Source organism: Cinclus cinclus, chromosome 6, assembly GCF_963662255.1.
Source record: "Cinclus cinclus chromosome 6, bCinCin1.1, whole genome shotgun sequence".
In the NCBI taxonomy this organism is placed as follows: domain Eukaryota; kingdom Metazoa; phylum Chordata; class Aves; order Passeriformes; family Cinclidae; genus Cinclus; species Cinclus cinclus.
Genome location: NC_085051.1, coordinates 37,430,138 through 37,451,699, shown reverse-complemented (window position 1 = coordinate 37,451,699; position 21,562 = coordinate 37,430,138). Strand labels below are relative to the sequence as shown.

At 41.3% G+C, this 21,562-nt stretch overlaps 3 protein-coding genes across 4 annotated transcripts in view; all 3 read left to right on the top strand.

Moving 5' to 3' along the window:
* SNX6 (sorting nexin 6) overlaps positions 1-5,626 on the top strand; it is a 28,095-nt gene extending 22,469 nt beyond the window's left edge. The window contains exon 15 of the mRNA XM_062495385.1: positions 5,555-5,626. Coding sequence (XP_062351369.1) covers positions 5,555-5,608 — 54 coding nt within the window. The 3' untranslated portion in view covers positions 5,609-5,626. The remainder of the gene's footprint in view (positions 1-5,554) is intronic.
* A 2,031-nt stretch (positions 5,627-7,657) lies between these two features.
* EAPP (E2F associated phosphoprotein) lies at positions 7,658-11,981 on the top strand. Of its 2 annotated transcripts, XM_062494345.1 has the most exons (6): positions 7,658-7,754; positions 8,242-8,423; positions 9,061-9,159; positions 9,490-9,613; positions 10,447-10,566; positions 11,356-11,981. In XM_062494345.1, the coding sequence occupies exons 1-6, from the start codon at positions 7,681-7,683 to the stop codon at positions 11,621-11,623; spliced, it is 867 nt and encodes a 288-aa protein (XP_062350329.1). In that variant the 5' UTR covers positions 7,658-7,680; the 3' UTR covers positions 11,624-11,981. The 2 variants fall into 2 exon arrangements, with proteins under 2 accessions (XP_062350329.1, XP_062350330.1); XM_062494346.1 differs by lacking the exon at positions 9,061-9,159.
* A 4,918-nt stretch (positions 11,982-16,899) lies between these two features.
* On the top strand, positions 16,900-21,010 carry SPTSSA (serine palmitoyltransferase small subunit A). Its single transcript, XM_062495169.1, has 2 exons — positions 16,900-17,032; positions 19,757-21,010. Exons 1-2 carry the CDS (start codon positions 16,930-16,932, stop codon positions 19,858-19,860), a joined length of 207 nt encoding a protein of 68 aa, XP_062351153.1. The 5' UTR covers positions 16,900-16,929; the 3' UTR covers positions 19,861-21,010.
* The last annotated feature ends 552 nt before the right edge of the window (positions 21,011-21,562 follow it).

Here is a 21,562-nt window from a genome sequence, read left to right as displayed (position 1 = left end):
TAAGCATGAAGTCACACTGGCCTGTCTGGTATGATGAGTATGCTTTTTGAACCTTGTTGCCTTTAAACTCTAAACCATTAACAAAAGAGGCATGTTGCAGATAGCCTTTTCAGGAAAATGGTTTTTTGTGGGAAAAGAACTTTAAGAGGCTTGTGTTGTCCTTAGATTTCACAATGTATTTGATATGATGGATGACTACAACAGTCTCTTATTTGAACAGTTTTTGAACCTGGAGGCAGTTTTCTTTTAAAAATCAGTTCTTTAGCATTTCTCTTCAAATCTGAAACTGCATTGGTTAGGACGCTGTGAATTAACTCAGAATATATCTGTTGAAAAGTCTTGTTAAGAGGAATATTGCTGCTTTACACTCTTTTCAGTAATGTTGATGGTGTCATTCTTCATTCTGCTAAACCCATTGCTTGTAAAACCAATGCACTGTAAAAAGGGTTGTTTGGGGGACTTCTTATAAAAAGATCTGTGTAGGTACAAGTTCAGCTTAATGAGATATGTATTGCTGGTAAAGCAATCAGTAATGTGTGGAACACATGACTCCTTTTTGAAATGAACAGTACTTACTTTAAATAGTCCAGTCTTTATTGCAACAGTTTTTATTGATTTGCCATGTTGGGCTTTAGTAAGGGAATGCTTCTGTCCTGCTTCAGTCACTGATTCCTCATCATCTCTTGCAACCGACTCTTGAAGTCTCCACATGCCTTGAAGTGGAATGTTTAGACAATGTCTCTGTCTTCTAAAGTATCCTTAAAGAATCACTTCTTTTAACTATGCAAGTCACATTGTTGGAGTAATATTCTCTTGAATTTTGACAGTTAATAACTGCAGAATGCAGGGGGAAGATGCTAAATTTCTGTGACTTTCAACTTGGTATGTGCTTCCTGTGTCCTCATTATACCTGGAAGTGCTTGAAGATTTTTAGCTTTAGTTTGTTGCCACAGCTTGTGTTTAGCACACATTTCTTTGAAGAGTCTGTGACTTACCTTGTCTTTCTAGGTTAGTTCCATAAAAGGAAGAAAGAAGATATTTGAAGACTTGTTTCTTGGGGTTTTTTAATGTAATGTTGTGCCCTGATGTGGGAAGAGTAATGTTAGAGGAGTAAATCATGAACAATGCTCCCATTTCAAGGACTAGGTAGCCCTGTTTTTGCCTGGGCTAAGCTGGACTGTTTCTAGACATCTAATTCCTCTTGAAGTACATCCATAAGAGGACTAGTAGAAGCATAAAAGAAAGCTATGTTTTTCAGGTAGGCAGTCAATTAATTAAGTCAGATTAAAAGCCCCCTGCTTCTAGGTTCTTGGCATTTTGCCTGATGCTGGCAGGCTCTGTCTCTGTGCCTTTGCACTTACTGAAGGCAGGCATGCGAAGTTTTAGTAGCAACAAATTGGCAGTCGCGTGGTCAATCCTGTGTGGAGCAGAGCACAAACAAACTTTACAACATGACCTGTTACCCGAGTCTAAGTGTTTGCTTTCAGCAGAAATGCTAAGTTGGGAAGAGGACTGGGGACAACAGATACCCACTGATGCAGCCTTTTGCTAGAAATCTTCTATTATGGATTTTCTTTTTCGGTAGTGAGTGCCTCCAGAGTAGATGCCGTGCAGATGCATCTGTTTCTGGATCAGTCTAGCCATGTGTCTTCTGGACTTGGAGCTGCCTTGCACAAAAAACATGGAGGTGAAATATGATGTAGCAGTAGGTGCTGAACTCACCTGAGAGGCTCTTTTGGAGGAATTCAGACACAATGAAGGCTGCTGCTTGACTTGCTGTTTAAAGTTACTTGCTCTGTGTGGAAAGAAAAACACAAATCCCAAAATACAGAGGTTGCTGCACAGAAGTCAAGAGTGATCAAAAATTGAGAGAAGGTTCTGAGGCACAGCTTGCACTTTGTGAGCTATACCTGCCTGTAGCTCTAAAAGACTTGAGGGCCATAGGGAATAAACACAGTAAGTCAGGGACACTGTATATACAAATTCTAAGTAAACCCTCTCTGCCCAGTTATGTTCATACTACTTCCCTATAACATAATTCTTGGAAGTATTGTTAATATCCTCTTATCCTTTTGAATTGCAACTAAAGACTTTTGAAAAAGCTAAAGATCAGACTGTGGGTTGAGTTTGCTTGAAGTTGGTGAAGAGCAGACTGCTGCCAGGAAGGATGATGATGCATGACTCTTCCTTTCCCCTATGTTGGCACAATTATGTGTGCAGCTGCATTGTAAGAAGGCACTGAAAGTTGCTCTGAGTTTTCCTAAGCTTTACTTTGTCTTGTTTTCACAACATTCCTTGTATCAAAACACACTGTTTTGGCTGGGAGGGTCTGGCAAGAAAAGAGAGCTGCCTTCTTAGAAGCAGCATGTACCCTAGATTTATTTAGAATAGCTGCCAAACTGAAGCTTTAGATTATCATTGGTCAGTGACCTACTCTAAACATACTGATGTTTCTTTTTCTGTGGCCATTCTGGCTGATTATCCCCCTAGGTAGTGGTTAGCTTCTGTTTTGCTAGCTCTGTGTTTCTTCATGACTTAATACAGCTGTAGCTAATGTAAGATCTGAGTAAATGTTTGGCCATTTTGGTGCAAAAGCTGCATTTGGTGTACTGTCCAGTATTTTAAATGGTTGTGTTTTGAGGTATTCCTGTGTTGGACTTCATGTTCAGGAAGGGAGGTTTGACAGCTGGTGAAATTGCTAAGGTTATAATCATATACTCAGATCGTTCATAGCCTTGGCTGTACATTTAGAGTCTTTCGACATGTGAATTGTAACTAAGACAGCCACTTCCTTCATGTAAATAAACAGAAACATGTATTTTCTACAAATATTGATATATACACTCTTGCCTCTCTGGGTTTTTTGGAAAAGGAATTTCTTGTGTTACTAGCAACAGATGTCTGTTTGGAACTGACAGAAGAAGGAAGTAAGCAAAATGCAGTGCTGAGGGATTTGCTGAAATGTTTTGTCAGTAATTCTTTCTTTCCTGAAATGGATGTTGCTGTCACTGTGGTTCTGCCAGTGATTTTAATATCTACAGCTTAGGAGTGTGAGCTGGCAAGAAACACTTCTAAATCTGAATGCTTTCTCAAGCTGTGTTGATGTAAATCAAGTATGTCAGATATTGCAGCCACAAGGAGTAATGGCTCACAGCTTCTATTGTCCTTGATTTATTATAATTTAAATAAGGTGGTTCTTGGAACTTTGTAAATTCGATCTAATGAAAATGAATTATGTGCCTGTTTGGAAAATTTTAGTAGACTGGCTGGCTTAGTCTGGAAATGACTGAGATATAAAGGATGTTGTGATGGTTTAACCTCAGCTGGCAGTTAAAACTCAGAAAAGTGAGAAAACTTGTGGGTTGAGTAAAAAGTTTAACAGGGAAAGCAAAAGCCGTGCACACAAGCAAAGCTAAAAAGGACTATTCAGTGCTTCCCATGGGCAGGCAGATGTTCAGCCATCTCCAGGAGAGCAGGGCCCCATCATGTGTGACAGTGACTTGAGAAGACAACAGTCTGAATGCCCCCCCCCCTCTTCCTTCTTATTTCTCCCACCTTATATCCTGAGCATGATATGATATCCCTTTGGAATATATCCCTTTGGTCACTTGGGATGAGCTGTCCTAGCTGTATCCCCTCACAGCTCTCAGGTACCCCCAGCCACTTTACCAGCATGCCAATACAAGAAGCAGAAAAGGCAGAGCTGCTTTGCAATAATGATCTCATCTCTGTTGTTATCAACACCATTTTCAATACAAATCCAAAACACATCCCCATATTAGCCACTGAGAAGAAAATTAACTCTACCCCAGCCAAAACCAGCACAGATGTCTTAGTAACTTTTTTTTAAAGAGTGCTGCATGATGGTCTGTAAATTACAAATATACTTCAAGGTTCTGTAATAAGATGCCAAAAGATTCTTGTCACTTTACTTATAGGTAATGTGTGCAGTTCATAAGTGTACTTCAGATTGAATTAAATTTGAAGACTGAAGACTGAAGACTGAAGTATTCCTTTCAATTCATTAGTTCATTACAGTCAAAAATCAGCTTTTCAGTTACAGAGACCTTAAGTTTATGAATCCTGTACACCACAAAGATGGGCCACCAAGTCCCCATATATCTATCTTATAAAGAACTTGTTCATGTCACCGAATTACAAGCTTTCTGAAAAATAGCTTGTGACTGTCCTCTGCCAGTACAGACAGAGACAAAAAAGCTGTCGAAGCTGTATCTGAAATTGCTGCCTTCTGGATAAGACTGAGGAGGATTTAGAAGGCATAAATGGGAATCTGCTTTCAAGCCTTTAAATCAGTTAATTGCTTAATCTGGATTATAAGAACCTGAAGGGGGCATAGAATTATGATTGACCTTTTGGGGCTGAGAGATGAACGTCTTGCTTATCTATCACAAGTCACTTGGAGTGCTTTTAGCTGAAAAAGTAATTATAAATTCTTAAGGACTTCTGTGGACTGTTTATGAAAGGTATGCAAATCACAGATATTTACATATTTTTGTGTGTCTGAAGTTTTCAGCAGTTTCTTCCATGTTCATAACTGGTCATTCAGACTGCTTTGTTCCTGCATCTTATCTGAATCTGATAGGAAATTACTCTTAACACTGTCAACAGCCCAATGCTTTTTTCTTACATAGATATTTCAGCTTTGGGAACAAATATAGTACAGGTATTTAATAGTGAATAGCTAGTAGTTTAAAGTGATGCATAAATGAATGCACATATGAATACTGGATTGTTTTGGTGGGGTTTTTTTCCTGCAAGGTAAATTCTGGCTTATCAGTTGCATTTGCTTAATTCAGAAGTGTATCAGTTCTCTAAATTAATTCAGATAGCTGAAAACCAGTTTGTATCTTTTTATGGAAGAGCCAGAATGCTTTAAGTAAGATTAAAAACTGTGGAAAGAAGGCCAGAGCTTGGCTTAGAGTTGAGTTAATGTTCTGATAATCACTTCTGTAGCTCCAGCTGTAGTGGCTAAACTCAATTTGATGGCTAAATCACCTGGCTAAGCATGTAAATCAGTCTGCTGTCTTTCTGCCGAGGCCTCCTCCCTGAACAAAGCTGTCAGCTCGAATGGCTGCTATAAACAAGGAGATCCCGAGTGCTATGAATTGTTTAATATTTGTTGATGAATACAGTATTCAGTGTAACACATGAATATTTACACTTTGGGAATCTCATTCTAGAAACAGCAATGGTCCTGCTATATAAAATATTTTAAACTTTGCAACGGTGAATTTCATTGCTAAGAGAGTTCTCTGCAGTGAATAGTTTTTGTAGCCAGACTACCTCTAGGAAGAAACATGAAAGAGTATTGAGTGCTTTTTTTGGAATCTTAAATTGGCTCTGTTTATTTCCATGACACTATATTCCTACATTCAAAAAATCTTTCAATACAAAAGTTACACATATTTTTCTATAAGTTTTAAAACCCGTCTATTTTTCTTTAGTGGTGTCATTGCTATTTAAAGAGCATTGTTCTGTAACAATCTTAAAAGAAAGAAGACAAACATGGTGATATTTTTCTTTATTTTTACAGGGTAACTTACAGCTTCTGCAGAGCTGCCTGGCAGTGTTAAATGGTGACACATAAGCTACGTTCCGTCCTCCCACTAACAAGGGCTGCCCTCCTCTGGATTTTGTTTTGGTGACTTTAAATAGGCATTTACAGTTCCCTGGAGAAAACATTTGACAAAGTGCACATAAACAAGCTTCTTCTTTCAAAAGAATTAAACACCTGAAAGTAGCTCCAGACTATATGAACAGCATACTTGCTACACATACATATTCATGTTTATTTAATCATTATACGCTTTCATTGTTCAGAAACCAAATGCTCGGGTTTTGTGAAAATAGCCAATATAATAATGTTCATCTTATGAATACTATGATACAGCTTCAATCTTATTTACCTTTGTAAGTAATTTCTGAAGATCACCATTTGAAGCACATTGTTCAAATGGCCTAAATATTACCATTAGCTATTTGAATATTGTTACTATAATGGCATTGTATACACTTAGGTTTTTTCCATGTACTTATATCAAAAAACTTATCTTTTTTTTCAATTGTGAACATTTCTTAGAAATTTTGGAGAACTTTGTGTAACCTTTATAACTATGATTTAAAAAGAAAAGCAGATGCATTAGTATGTTTGCCTTAACTTGTAGACTAATCCAATTATTGTAAAATAAAACCATGAAATCAGTGATTTTTCTAAAATGATGCAGATACTGTATCATCTATAACCTTAGTATTTTCTAGTAAATTAGATTAATTTTTTTTTCTCTATTCATTGTGTAAAAACCATTGACTAAGTATTGGATTGGTCTGACACTACTCACCCAGTACTTTTTCACTTGCATTCTCAGGTTTTATCTGTTTGTCTGTCACTTTCCTATCCAGTGTACTTAAATTGTTTTGAGCTTGGTGGCTGACTCGGCAATTTCTTTGGCAGAAATAGGTTTGAGAGAACTTCCTGGGTTTCTTCTGAGAAAGGGGAAATAAAGTAGCAGAAGGGAGTTCAGAAGGTGCATAAAATATCAGTGAAAAGTAATACTGCCCCACTGTGATACAGATAAAAAATACAGGACAAAAAGTGAAGGTATCTCCTATAAAGAAATGTATGAAAAGAATCTCATTCTGCTATCTGGAAATAAGACTTAGAACTTTGAATCCAGTATTGTTAGTTGTATTGATTGGTCTCCCTTCCTTGAACTATGACCCTTTTCCAAGAGGTGCTGCTATGTTGAGTAATTTCACGATGTCATAAAATTAGGCTTTACTTGATGAACTGCTCTTCACAGTGGGATTGCTGCTTTATAAGCAATATATGCTGTTTGTAGGCCTTCAGTGGAGCAGTGAAGTTTGGGTGAGTGGTATGGTTAGAAATGCAGATCAGTGTAAGTCAATGTCTATGTGATTACAGATGCCCTGTACTGCCACACAGAGGTGTGTGGTTTGTTTTTCTCAGATAGGGTGAATTGCACAGTATAGTATGCTTACCCTACTGCCTTGCACATCAAAACATTGCAAAGGCAGAGAAGTTTGCATTGTGCTTTGATTCATGTACCCATCACCTCAGGCTTCGATGACCAATGTCCATTGCGTCTTGGCAACTTACCTAGCACAGAGAGTATTCCCAGCAATGCCTACTACACTAATACTGTGCTGTTCATCTTTAGATATAACAGGTATAATTCCTAAGGAACTCATCTATAAATAGACTACAAGGGACAACGATGACAATGTATATATCGTTAACAATATTGTAAATATTTTAAGTAGGATGTGGGAACAGTTTTTAGATTAGTCCTCGCTGTTCAGTGTTACTAGCTCATTAAATTTTTTCCAAGCCTCTTGGTATTGGGTGTGTCTCTTAAAGCTCCAACTCTGCCTCGGTAACTCTGGAAAAAAAAAGTGCTTAAAACGTAACCCGAGGGATTGCAACGCCAAGGAGAAAACGGAAACGACTCGTCTGCCCGGTCCTCGCTGCGAGGCGGCTCGGGAGGGGCCTGGACCCGGCTCGGTCCCAGCCCGTGGCGGCGGGGGCGCCGTTCCGGGGCGGGGCCGGGCCGGGCCGGGCGGGGCGGGGCTCGGTCCCCGGAAGCAGCCGGGGCGCCCGGAAGGGGCGGGGCCGGGCCTGGCTGAGGCAGCGGTTCCGCCATGAGCTGCTTGCGGGAGGAGGACGATCCGTACGTGGTGGAGGAGCCGAGCGACGAGGAGCGAGCGCTCAGCAGGTGCCTGGAGCTGCCGGCCGGGGGTGGGCTCGGGCCGGCGGGCCCCGCTCCCTGCCTGGCGAGTGCTGGCCCGGGCGCGCAGCGACGCTGGCGGTGCCAAGCCGTGAGCTCCGGGGCTCTCGCAGGGCGCTAGGTGTCGACCCCGGGCTGCCCGCGGAGTGCAGAGGATCGGCCTCGCACCAGCCGCGGAGGTTCCCTTGAAACCGGCGTATTTATATTGATGACCGCACAGCTCCCTGAGCGGAGCGAGAGCTGCAGGGGCATTGTGGCAGGCCGCGCGCAGTCGGCTGAGGCTCCTTTGCCTTTAAATGAAAGGTTTAATACCCCCTGAGCTAATAAAGTGTTTTAATATGTACATTCCCCGTAAACACAGGAGTAAGCGCTTTCCGGTGCACCCACACAATTCAGACGTTCCTTCTCCAAGTCACTATGTCCACGTTTTAGCCTGTTTGTAGTAATTAAACCTGTATCACTTAAATGCTTGTAGCTCAGAGGATGAGGTGGATGTGCTCCTACATGGCACTCCTGACCAGAAGCGGAAGCTGATACGGGAGTGTCTGACTGGCGAGAGCGAGTCTTCAAGTGACGATGAGTTCCAAAAAGAGATGGAAGCAGAACTGAACACTACCATGAAGACTATGGAAGGCACATGGAAATCACCAGAAATGGGTAAATCACGCTTAACATCTGCTTGCATATGAAATCATGAATTATATGTTAGTGGCCAAATCATCCTTAGGTCTTGGTTGTATAGTTAAGAATATGTAGCAATATTTACATCACCACATCCATACAGCATAGAATAGGAATTTTGGTGCACTGTGACTGCTTGGTTGTTCTTCAGGGTGACTTTTGAACTTCTGTGGCCCTGAAATTTTCTGGGACTTCTTTTAGTGGACTTCATTGTAATCAAAGTTTGTGAAACAATGTGCCACACCTGTATTTCTTGCACATGACTGAAGATGTATTGTGAGTATTATGTAAGGCAGAGACAGGCATATTTGATGTGATGTCCTCTGTGTCTAAAGGGAGTGTTGAGAGAAACTTTCCTTCAAATGGTATCTGAGGTTCATCTTCGAGGGAGAGGGAGCAGCTCTGCAAATGCTTGTAAATGAAGTAACACAAGTGACATGAATGATAAGGGTGTGGGAATAAACTGGGAGCACTGTTACTTAACGCACCCAGAGCACTTTGGATAGAGTAACTTGAAAGTAAAGGTTTGTTCTGGGCTATATACTTTTTGTTTGTTCTGGGCTATAAACACCTTTTAGTGGAGTGTTCTTACCACTTCTAATTTCACTTGTAGGTACTTCCTCAGGTACTGGGCTGACTGGATCTGCCAGCACTTCAAAATACTATGATGACATTTACTTTGATTCTGATTCAGAGGATGAAGATAAAATAGGTAAATGACAAAGGCAAGAGGAGGCATCTTTATAGTACCATTCACTGTCTCAGATCCTGTAAAATCCTCTTGGAAGGGTCAAGAGGCTGTTTTTGAAGGTAGCGTTTTTGAGGGGAATTACCAGCCTGTGTCATCACAGTGTGGTTCCTGTAATTTTATGATGTATCCCAGTGTAATGCTTTGGGGTCGTGCACTTGGAGGAGAGATGAGCCAGACATTTAAGTTTCAGTTTAGATTTATAGCAAGGATGGAAAACGAAAATTGGAAATTGTATATTTTGATAATTTGTGTCTGATGGATGTAACGTGTTCTTGCACAATTTTTTTCCAGATACGCAGGGTGTCCAGAAGAACAGAAAACATCAGCAACGTCGGATTCTCTCCAATGATGAGCTCCTGTATGACCCAGAAGAAGACAGCAGAGACCAAGAGTGGGTAGACTCACAGAGGAGAGGGTAAGCAACCATAAACACTTGAGCTGTAAGATGCTTAACATCAGCTGAAAATTTTAAATGAAAATGGTAAATGTAGAGAAGAAGCCAATGCTGTCAAGTCCATGCAATGAAACTATTTTCTGTATATAAACTTAAAGCATAAGAAACTTACAAGCGTGTAAAATGTTTTAGGTGCATGTTATGGAAGTTGAGTCTTCAAAGCTACACAAAACTTTTAACACTTTTAAAATCAAGATTTCCAATTTCTCTAAGCCAGTTTCATCTGTAGATCTCATCTAAACAACCATGCTGTGAATTAAAATGTTGCAAGATTATTTGATTGCTGATTAATATTTGTTCCTGATAAATACTGTATTTCTGGTTTTGGAAAAGTTTTAATTTAGCAAGCCAAAAAATGTTCAGAGAAAACAGGAACAATACAAAGCTACTTTAATGAGGTTTTTTTGAAGGTTGAAATAGAGAAACAGTTGTTGCAGCAGAAGTAAAATTTTCCACTTAAATTTGTTGAACAAGATAATGAATGTTGCCTGCAGAGATTGCACTTGAGATACCTGCTTTGTCAGAGGAGAGGGTTATTAGGCACAAATTCTCATGCTAGATGTATTTGTCTCACCAAATGAAAATACTCTGTAAATCTAAAGATACTGGTATGTGTTTTCCCCTCACCTTCTCATTTATGTTCTTTGAGTTAAAGAAAAAGGTGTCCAGAAGGAGCCAAGTACTAATTGGTGTATTTAATGCAAAGAAAGATTTGACATTTAATTGATATTAGCAGCAGTAAGGGCATGTAATTGCACTTTTTGTCTCTGCTTCCTCCTCTCTCGAATTGATAGGTACCGTAACCAGAGAAGAGCGCCACAGCAGCGGCAGGCAAAACCTGCAGCTGTTCCAAATAGTGATGCTGTTCTGAACTGCCCTGCTTGCATGACAACATTGTGCCTGGACTGCCAGAGGTAACAACAGTGAACAATAAGGGGTCTTTCTTACTTTGGTCAGTAGTGTTGTCACTGTGTTCAGTTTAATCTGTGGATTTTTATCAACTCCGTTTTGCAAGGTGGCCCTAATAAGAGAAGGCAGGTAGATGTTAGATTTAGGGTTATATGCTGGTTTGTGAAAATGATGATCAGTTTAACCTGCAGTGTGGGGTTGTGGAAGAATAGGGTAGAATGTTAGCCTAGTGGAAAAGGTAAATTAAAAAAAGAATAATTGTGGAGACTCAACAAGCATTTCAGGCAGATTGGGGATTTTAGAGATACCTATCTATATATATTTTGGTTTGATGTTTAGAGGCATAAAAGTATTTCAGGTTATTTTTGTCTAAAAACGCCTTGTTAAAGGAGGATTAAGCAAAATAAAGATAGTGTATTCTTAGTTGGTTTGTGTCTTAGCAGTTACAGTTTTGAGTGTAGTTATATTTAAAAGTGCCAGGAAGGTATTCAGGTGAGAATCCACAGTGTGTTTTGCCACTGTTCAGTATCTGACTATATTGCAGACCTAGTTAGTGCTGCTAACCCATGCTAAGGAAAGGAAAATGCCTTTTAAAAACAACAGATGGCTGCAATTCTGTGTTTTTATTATTTTTGTAGCTGTGACTTCTGTTTATAAAATTCCTATTTATTTGGCTTTCAGCCCTGTGGCATGTTACTTCCTATCTTTAATCCCACTTTCAGTGATGGTAACAGATTTCTTGGAAGCAGAGTTGTATGAATGGTATGACTTGCATTTTCTCCCCTTCTCCATAGACATGAATCTTACAAAACACAGTACAGAGCAATGTTTGTGATGAACTGTGTTGTTAACAAAGAGGAGATACTGAAATACAGAAAGAAGGTAAAGAGAAGAAGTAAGAAAATGAAGCAGAGCAAAGAAGTTGGCTCTATACAATCAAATCAAGAAGAAGAAGAAGAAATATATCATCCGGTATTATGTACCGAATGCTCAACTGAAGTAGCAGTAATGGATAAAGATGAAGTTTTTCACTTCTTCAATGTTCTGGCCAGCCATTCCTAATGTGCAAATGCAGGGGGGGGGAATCTTGTGCTGCTTTTAAGGGCCTGGGAAGTGTTAGAAATGCAGGGACACTCTCCTTTTTTAAAATGTGGTCTTAGTTTTAATGTACATTTTCATCTGAGAACTTTATAATGGTTGGACTTTTTGCAAAGTTTATAAAAGGTATACAGCTAACTGCATGTATATGAGAGCAATATTCTTTCCCACCATCAGGAAGTTGTATTTATGGGGATTGAATATTTTGTAAATACCATGTAAGATCTGTATATTATGATCATTCACTTTATATATACTATCCATTCATTATCTCAGTGTGTATTAGAACAGCTTCTTGGAATAAACACTTTATAGTAACTGATTTTCCATAGCTGCATTAGTTACATTTATAGCAAGGGATAAGCAACATTCAGTCAGAATGTTTGATGTCATTAGGCTGTTGTTCTTGGTAGATATGTACAAGTGGTCTGTGTTGTGGTTTTACCCCAGCTGGCAACTAGGCCACACAACTGCTTGCTCACTCCCCCTGCCCCCTCCCCCAGTGGGGGGAAAATTTGGACCTGCAAACCCATGGGAAGAAGAGCCCACACTAGAGCAGGTGTTCTGATAGAATTTGTGACCCCATGGCAGACCCGTGTTGGAGCAGGCTGTGCCTGAAGGACTGCACTCTGGAAAAATGACCCACATAGGAACAGTTTGGGAAGAACTGTTGCCTGTGGGATGGACTCATGGTAGAGAAGTTAGTGGAGTACTGTCTTCTGTTGGAGGTACCACACACTGGAGCAGGGGAAGGACTTCTGGAGCAGTGGCAGGAACAGTGGGTGATGAGCTGACCATAACACCCATTCCCTGTCTCCCTGCACTTCTGGTGGGGGAGGAAGTAGAGCCCAAGAAGGAGGGAGAGTTAGGGGAAAGTGTTTTTAAGATTTATTGTACTTCTCATTATCCTGCTCTGATTTTGTAAGTAGTAAATTCCATTAGTATCCCCAAGTTCAGTGTGTTTTGCTCATGATGGTGTTAGGCGAGATCTCCCGGTGCTTAACTCGTGAACCTTTTTATATGTTTCCCCCGTCCATTTACAGAGGGGAGTGATAGAGCAGCTTTGGTGGGTGCCTGGTGTCCAGCCAGGGTCAACCCACTGCAAGAACACAACTGCTCACCACCTGCTGACCAAGAGCCAGCTTGTCTGTGAACAGTGATCACCTGCCTTCCAGGTAACTCCCCCAGTTTATATACTGGGCATGATATTCTAGGGTATAGAATATCCCTTTGGCCAATTCAGTCACTTGACCTGGCCATGCTCTCCCAGTTTTTTGTGGAGCTCCTCACTAGCAGAGAGCACGTGATGCTGAAAAGTCCTTGACTTACCCTAAGTACCACTTAGTGTTTTGCCAGCAAGTAGGGTCAGAGACAGACACAAACAGACACCAACTTAAGGAACAGTGTAATTTACTATAATGCAAAACTGCAAAGAATCACAAAAGGATAGGCTACTCAATGCATGTATCCTTAGCAAAGAATTACAAAAGGATAAGGTAACCAATGCACTTAATTGTTACTATGAAAGAATGCCTGTAGTGATTAAGAAAGATACATCACTAGTTACCCTAATACTTGACCATCATCCAAGTCCTCAAAGCATCTACTGGGGGAGAAGTTGTTGCAGCAAAGGACTGGAGAACCACGCCCAGTTACAGAACTCCAGTGGAGTTGCAGGCCATGAGGCTCCCCTGAATTTGCTGTGGCAGTAGCCCAGATTTTATACTGTTAAACAAACAAGCTGACATAATTTCTACTTTCATTCTTCTGTTGGTTTTTCCCTAAAGCCTCACCAGGGCTCCAGGAGGAACCAATGCAATTATCTTTGATCCTATACCCCCCAAATAAGGCCTTACCAGGTTTCTAGATATGGAAAGGTAAATACATGTCTTGCCAATAAATGAATACGTATAACAATACTTTATTAATGAGTGAGTATATACATAACATTTGGTTAGAATGTTCACCAAGAGGTTAACTTTGGCTCAGGGCCTGTTTTTTGGGCCTTAGTACTTAGCAACAATCAAAACATCAGGGTGTTTGTGAGAACATTGTTCTCAGACTAAATCCAAGCTGAATATGAAGAATATTCACAAGAATATGAACTCTGTCCCAGCCAAAACCAGGACACTCTGATAAAGAAGAAATTGTCATGATATTTGTATTTTTGATTAAGATCTGAAAAAACTGAAACTTCTTTATACAGAGTGGAAGATGAGCTTACATTAATTTCACTGGCATGGACTGTTCTGCCACTGATTATCTAAATCAACATGCCTAGTAATGCCTAGTAATACAGCTAAATGTTGTACATATTAATATGTACACGAAGAAAATACTGGACTTCATTGTCCTTTTTTCTTACGAGGATATATTTTAAGAAGAAATTTATAGTCAGATCTATTACCATAGAACCAGTTTCTATGCTTTTTCTGTTTCTTTAGTACATTTACAGCTTCTTTATGGAAGCACAAAGAGCTTCTGCCACTTGGTATTTATGTCTATGAAGCCACTGTGTTGTTAATACTACATCCTTCCCTGTCTTCATTCAGGTGTGTGCCCAAGAGGCAAACTCTTGCTTTTTATTTGTAATTAACCTCTCTTATAGCTTGATATTTTTAACGGTACTTTGAACAAGGGTCGGTCTGAAAAAAAATTATCTTTGTGTTTTTTCTTGTAATAATACTAGGAATAACTAGTTATATGTGCTTTAGGGAAGTGTCAGAAATATTTCAACTTAGGAGGTAGAGACCTGAATAACATCTTTTGTGCCTTAGATTATAACAAAATCTTGTAATCTGATTACCTTCTGCAGTCCCTGGTGTGGTATTTTACTGATCTACACATGCTCATTCTACTCTGTTACATTAGATTAGGAAGAAATAAACATGCTGATTCTTCTGTCAGGATTACATAAGAAAAACACTGAATTACTATTTTCAAGTCAGCAGAAACTTAACCTCTGCTTGATAAAGTATAGAACTGTTGATGCAACTCTGAACATGTGGTTGGTCAGTACCATGTGCCTTCCTCTGCATATGCAACCTATGAACAAAATGGAGCTCTACTGGTTCTGAGACTTCGGGTATGTGTGAGACAAGATTTCAATCTCATCTTTGCTACCTGCCTTCAGACTCATTAGTGCAGTATCTAACTTGCAGTATCAGATAGCTGTGGGATCATGTGAAGTGGGATAAATTCCTACTGTGTGCCACGAGCCAAGAGGTGCACACAGGAAATTTTGAATGTATGAAGATCTGTTTCTTGATAGAAGTGTGGAGGAACACATGTAGTAGGGAACATGGTCTGTGCTCTAGAGCATGCTGGCCTCGATTTACCTCTCTTCACATTCCAAATGAAACACAAGGGCTCTCTGTAATGTCAGGTTAAGGATGTTCACATTGACCTGCTGGAAACATGAGCACATGAGAATGTAATTCGAGGGCTCAAGTGTTGATGAAGGTGGTATCAGTAAAAACAATGACATGACAGTCCCTAAGCAGAGGTAGAACGGAACTGGTGAAGGAGGGGAAACTATACAGAGGAGTAATGTCCATTTCTGTAAGGGGCTAACTAGCAAAAACACTTATGAGTGTGCACCATACCAAAAAAGTGTAAGAGGCCATCTGCATGGTGTGTTCAGGCAGATGTAGGAGATTTTGAAGCTGGCATGCCTCTAGGCATTACCTTTCCTCTCATCTCAGGTCCTTTCTTGCTGCTGCATTTTGCTTGCCTTACCACTTGAATTGAAGAGAGCCTTGTTAGGAATCAAAAGAGCAGAGAGGACTGGACTTGTTTGCTCCATGTTGATACTGTTCTTCCAGCTTTGAATGGGAGTAATGCTTTAGTTGTGAATACCCCACTTGTCCTTGAACTTTGGACATGTTTATACAGAAAAGCACCTTTCATGATTACTGCTGTTTATTCAAGCAGCAACACCAACACAGGACTCCTCCAGCAGCAACTGCAACAAGCAACAGCAGACTTGGATAGTGGCATGAGCTCCCATAGGCAGTTACGTCAGGGTATTAACTGTGTGAATGCCCTCATTTCTCATTGTGTTCAAATAAATCTGCATAGATAAGGTGTTTCTAAGTATCTTCAGGGTGAATAAAATCCTATTTCAAATTCCTGCCACACAAAACAGTAGTCTCAAGTTTTCTTTGCCAGCTTTTCTTTTTATCTCCTGATCCTGTAGCTGTATTTTGCAGATGTATAAGGAACTCAAATGTGCATTCTCCTGTGGTTGTATTTCCTTATTTTTCATTGTATAAATAGCACAGGTGAAGGTAGGGGTGGGATAGCTACAAGGACAGAATCGTAATTGCAAACTGATTTACTGAACAGACTAAGTATAGTGGTTCAATTCCAGTTTCTAATCTATGTTGTGCACACTTGGAATATGTGGTCTGGACCGCTGGCCTGGAGCCGGTGCCTGGAAGTTGCAACACACGCTCTCCTCATTTAAGGTGCCTGATGATTGTGTACATCCCCTGCCAGCGGGCATTCAACGCGTGCCTTCTACAGTGCCCGCGTAAACTGCCAAGGGCCTTCCTAATCGCGTAGTTCCAAACCAGTCTCTGGGAATCTGCCTTGGGCCAAACGGCAGTCAGGGCAGGTGTATCCCACACCCTCTGGTTTCTGCCGTAGGGTAGTGCAACGTTAGGAACAGTCACGGTAAACAGCTGATTCATCACCTCTTTGCTTTTCCTATTCATATGGATTAACCTCGATAGAGCTGGCCTATTTTAAGGTCGCATTTATCTGAGCCACGGTTTTGGGTGAACTTTACCTTCTGAAAACTGAAGGAAGCTGAAGACTCGTGCAGATAATTTTAAACAATTTTAACCGGGCCCTTGGGCCCTGCCAAGCACAGGCTTTTGGCTCTTCCGTGATTCCCAGAACGTTAGTTCAGATTAGACGGGATGACAGAGAGTAGGTTGCAGCACCATCTCCTCGGTGTGACTCAGCCCGGGAGGTTACCAGGTTCAGCGTCAGCCGCACAATGTAATCATATCGGGCCCGAAGTCAGCGTTCAGGGGGCAGAGCCGGGGAAGCGGCCCGAGTCCTCGCCGGGCCCCGCCGATCTCCCCCGCTCTGGGAGCACCGGCACCGCCCGGGCCCAGCCCCACAGGCCGCGGCGCCTCCTTTGCCGGTGGCCGCGGCCGCCCTGCCCGGGGCGGGGCCAGGGGAGGGCGGTCCCGGCTGCTCCGCCCCCGTCTCCGCTCGGCCTGGGCCCGGCGGGGGCCGCTGGCGGGAGGGGGAGCGCCATGGCGCTGGGCTCGGCGTGGAAGCAGATGTCGTGGCTGTACTACCAGTACCTGCTGGTCACCGCGCTCTACATGCTGGAACCCTGGGAGCGCACCGTCTTCAGTATCCTTCTGCCGGGCGGGCCTGGCGGGTGTAGGGTGTGTGTGCGGGGCCGGGGCTGCCCCCGGCTCTGTCGCGCTGTGTCCGGCGGCTCCGGGGCTGCCCCGAGGCCGCCGGGCGGGTGTGGCGGCTTGGCCGGCCCTGCGCCGTGCTCGGGGAGCGCCCGGGCCGTGGTCGTGCTGAGGGCGCTGCCGCCGGCCGGGCTCGCTGGGGGTGGAGGAGTCGGGCCGGGAGGGGAGCGGAGCCGGGCCGGGCCGGGCCGGGCTGGGGGCAGCCGGCCTGAGGCTCCGAGCGCGGCCAGAGCCCGCTGCGGCCCGGGGAGCGATAGTCTCCGCTTGGGACCCAGGCTTGACCCCTCCTTGCTGGCGGAGACTCAGCTCCTCACCCTCCCAAACTAACATCCTGCCCGGGCTGGGAATAATCCTTTCTCTGCTGTTTGGCGTGCTGTGTCCGGGCGTCTGGCAGCCCAGTCTGTTTTTTCCTCCGGCATAAGTTTATATCTTTGGAGTTATGGTAATTCTGGCTTTTGCATTGAAATCCCGAGCTTTCTGTTGAGGAAAAGTGTCTTTAATGATTTTTTTTTATATTTTTGCCTAGGAAAGTAAATGTGCGCACTGCAAAACTTTGCAGGCCTAGGCTTTCTTGCTGCTTTGTCACATGGGTTTATTACATGGGTATTTAATCGTCGAGCTGGTAAGTTTGCTTGGCTATTTTAGAGTGGAAGAACTTGATAGATGCTCGTCTAAAGGCATCTCTATAAAGACTGTTTCTAGGTTTGCTTCTTTACCTGTCCCTTTCCTACAGGCAGTGCATTGCTGTGGCATCACAAGTATTTTTTTTTTAAGTGTGACTATTTCCATGCTAACTTAAAATGATGTTTCAATACGAGTGACCCTGGGCCATCCCCAGTTAATGCTGAGAGGTAGAGAGAGAAATTAATTAAAACATTAGCATAGAGAAGGGTATAAGCAGTAGCAAGAAGCTGCTTTTACTGAGATTCTGCTCAGTTCTGTAAAGAAACTCACATTTGTTATGTAAAAGTGGTTGCCCAAGTTACAGTGGTGTGATCAGTCTTTTTTTTTTCCTGTGCCAAGTCAGTAGAAATGGAGATTACTAGAAAAGTTTTTATAGGCCTGCTGTTCACAGTTGTTCAGGTAGGGGTTCTTATGGTGTATTCCTTGTTAACACACCTTCTTCCCTTTATGCCATGCCTGTATCACTGAGGAATCACCTAATTTTTGTTTTCCCTGCAATTTTATTAGTCATGAGTATTTTTTTCCTTTTTACCTTCTGCAGAATGTTTAAGTAGGTGAAAGTGTCTTTACTTTCATAAAATACTCATATTGCAACTGTCACATAATGTACAAATGTAAAGAGTGGCACAAGCATCACTTCTGATCTCAGAGCAGCAAAAATGTTTTTTTGTCCTCAGACTGGATGCTTTGGCTGTAGGTGGGTCATGTCTGCCAGGTGCTGTATGGATGCAGTGCGGGCACAGTGGCCTTGGGGATAATGGAGCGTGGCCGTGCTCCAGTATCGGAAGTGAGCACTGATAGGGATATGTGGATTTATGAGTTGACCTTCATTTTAGTACCTCTTACTTTATAATCCTCCGGGACTATAAATACACCAAGCAGCTTTAAAAAGCACACCTCATACCTCTGCTGCCATCGTGGGCGAGTCGGTCGTAGAGCGCTTGTTCCGCCTGTGCAGTGCAGACTTGATTTCAGGAAAGCGCAGAGCATGCACAGCTCCTCTGGTTTCACCTGTGGAAACTGAGTACTGCTGTCTGATGTTATCATGCTTGTTAATCTCCAGTGTGTTTTATAGTGTTTCGGGCTAAGTTTACTGAATCCCTGTAGGTAGTTGGATGAAATCGACAGCTTTTTATTAATTTTGTGTACTTCTGAATTTCTTTTGAAACCTTCAGCTTCCTGAAACCACAATCTTTTAGTAATCTGATGCCAGAATTTGTTTAGATAAAGCTTCTAAAGCCCTAAAGCTTGACAAAAGTTCAACTATACTTTATAAGCTATTGTCTCAGTTCTCTCCCTGTTAGGAATTCAGCTAATAAAGTGGTCATCTGCAGATTCTTCAGCTGATAGCTTCACGTGAAGTTTATTTTGCAGCAGCAATCTCCTATAGTAAAGTACTGATGAGTGTTTAAGTACACACCTTGACTCAAAGCTATGCTGATACTCTGAGACTTTATGAGTGAAGTAGTTTGAAAACTTCTAATGCTGTCTGCTTAAAAAGGAGGTCATCCACAAATCAGAATTGTGTTATTCAGTAAAGCTGCTCATATTATTGTAAGTTTGTTTTGTTTTGGATTTTTGTGGTGGTTGACTTTTTTCTGGTTGGCTGAATGGGGCTGGCTTCTGCAAGACTTGCGCAGCATCTGAGAAGACGAATGTGAAAATGTGTGTTTTCTCCGTGCCCATTTTTTGTTCTCCATCACGCTTCCCATGCTCTGGCCTGTCCTTTTGTGTCACTGACAAGGCAGTGGATAACTTGCAAGGCATCCTTTGCAGTTCACCTGATTGTTCTACTAGCATTCTGGTGTTCAGTAGGTTCTTCTTGGGTTTATAGTTGCTGAATACAGTTGATGATGTTTGTTTCAGAAATGTAATGTTATAAGATAGTAACCACTAAAGTTTTTAAACTGTAGTTTGTGATGTCTTGTGCAGTTTCTGTTTCAAATGCTTTTTTCCTCAACTGTTAATTCAGATTCCATGCTAGTTTCCATTGTTGGAATGGCATTGTACACAGGCTATGTGTTCATGCCTCAGCACATCATGGCAATATTGCACTACTTTGAAATTGTGCAGTGACGAAGAACGTATTTTCAAGACGTAACTGGGCTTTGAAATCTGGTCTACAAAGAAGAATGAACCTCTTAGTTTTACCAAGATTTCTACTGATGTTTGAAATACAATTATGACTCTGAAGACTAGGAAATGAGATATGTAGAGCAGGGACATGAGATGTCCCCTATGTTGTGTTCATTCCCTTTAATTTTACAAGATATGCCCTTGTATAGTAGTTTTGTCTACTTTAACATTGTGATTGTACTTTGATATCAGTATTTTCTTAACTTTGTGACAGTTTCAATATTGCACTGTGAAAGCTTTTCTTAATTGTAATTTTGAGTAAATCTTAATTGCCTTCTATTTTTAATCAGAAAGTCATCTTATTAAATGGGGCTTAAAGCTTTTGCTATTGTATGGTATGTATTTGCCTGGATATTTCTATTAATGTGTTTTGTAAGAAAATACATCTAGATTCATATTAGAGACATGGATATATTCGTCTAATGCTATTTACGAAAGTTAGTTTGTATGACTGAACTCAGGTGTAATGTTCACTGTCCAGACTTTGTTCAATGGTATATTTGTGCATATCACCTACATTTGGAATTAGCAATTATTTCAAGTTTCTGTATTCTGCCTGTTGGAGGAGGGATGGAGAGATGAGGCATTGAAGCAGAATGAAGTCTGCTTTTGTTATGTTTGAAGTAGTGCTGATGTTCTGGGCTCTATTTGGGTGGGGGGGGGGGGAAATGGACTTTTCTTTACTGGCATTGGCCCACATACAGCTTTGGGATAGCCCTTTAAATCAACCCTGTTTTTCTAGCTACAACTTCACTTTTACAGGATGCTTTATTATGTTCCAATGGCTATGGTTTCAGCTGATTTTCACTCAACAGTGTAACTATATCTAGGTTTTCAAGGGGTTTTCTATTGCTGCTAGTGTTCCAAACATGTTTTCGCTATGAACGACCAAAACATAGGGATTTCAAGGGACTTGAGTTACAACTACAGCAATAAGTAGCTGAATACTTGGCTGAAGTCCTGTCTTTTTTTTAATAGGGATTTTTTTCAGTTTTGTATTCTGAAATGTAAGATGGTGACAACTTAACTTTCCTAAGTGGACAATTTTTTTGTTGTTGTTGTTTAAAAAAATAAAAAGTTAAAAAGCAGAGCTTTGATGCAAAATCTTCTTGGAGAAGTTAATGTGTTTCCGAGTGCTGCTTGCTTTTCTCAGAACTTTCCAAAAGTGATACTTGACCAAAGAACTGTGATTTTAATGGCTCATTAATAATCGGTACTGTTCTGTCTTTTGTGCAACATCTGTTGACATCAGAAATTGTAGATGTACAGTATCTGTAGGGATATTGTCTTTCAGATTTATTTCATTTTCTCAAATGTGTACTCATGAGAAGAGAGTGTTTTTCTGTATTTAAAAACTTCATATATATTTGATTAAAAACCCTGTTGTTGTTTTGGGAGCTAAAAACAGTGAGCCTTAAACTCCTTAGATGAACCTGAGATTTACTGAAGTTGGTAGGAGTCTCTCTCTAATTCAGTGCTTTCCCTTCTTAATAACTGGCCAACAAAACATCAGTAGGTTTCTGTGATTGTGATTTTTTTTTTTTTGTGGTGTTTTATGTGGTTTTATGTAAATGTATCCAGAGGTGTATGTGAGCATTTTAAGTGTATACAAGGAGATAATGGTAAGTTAATGTACTCTTTT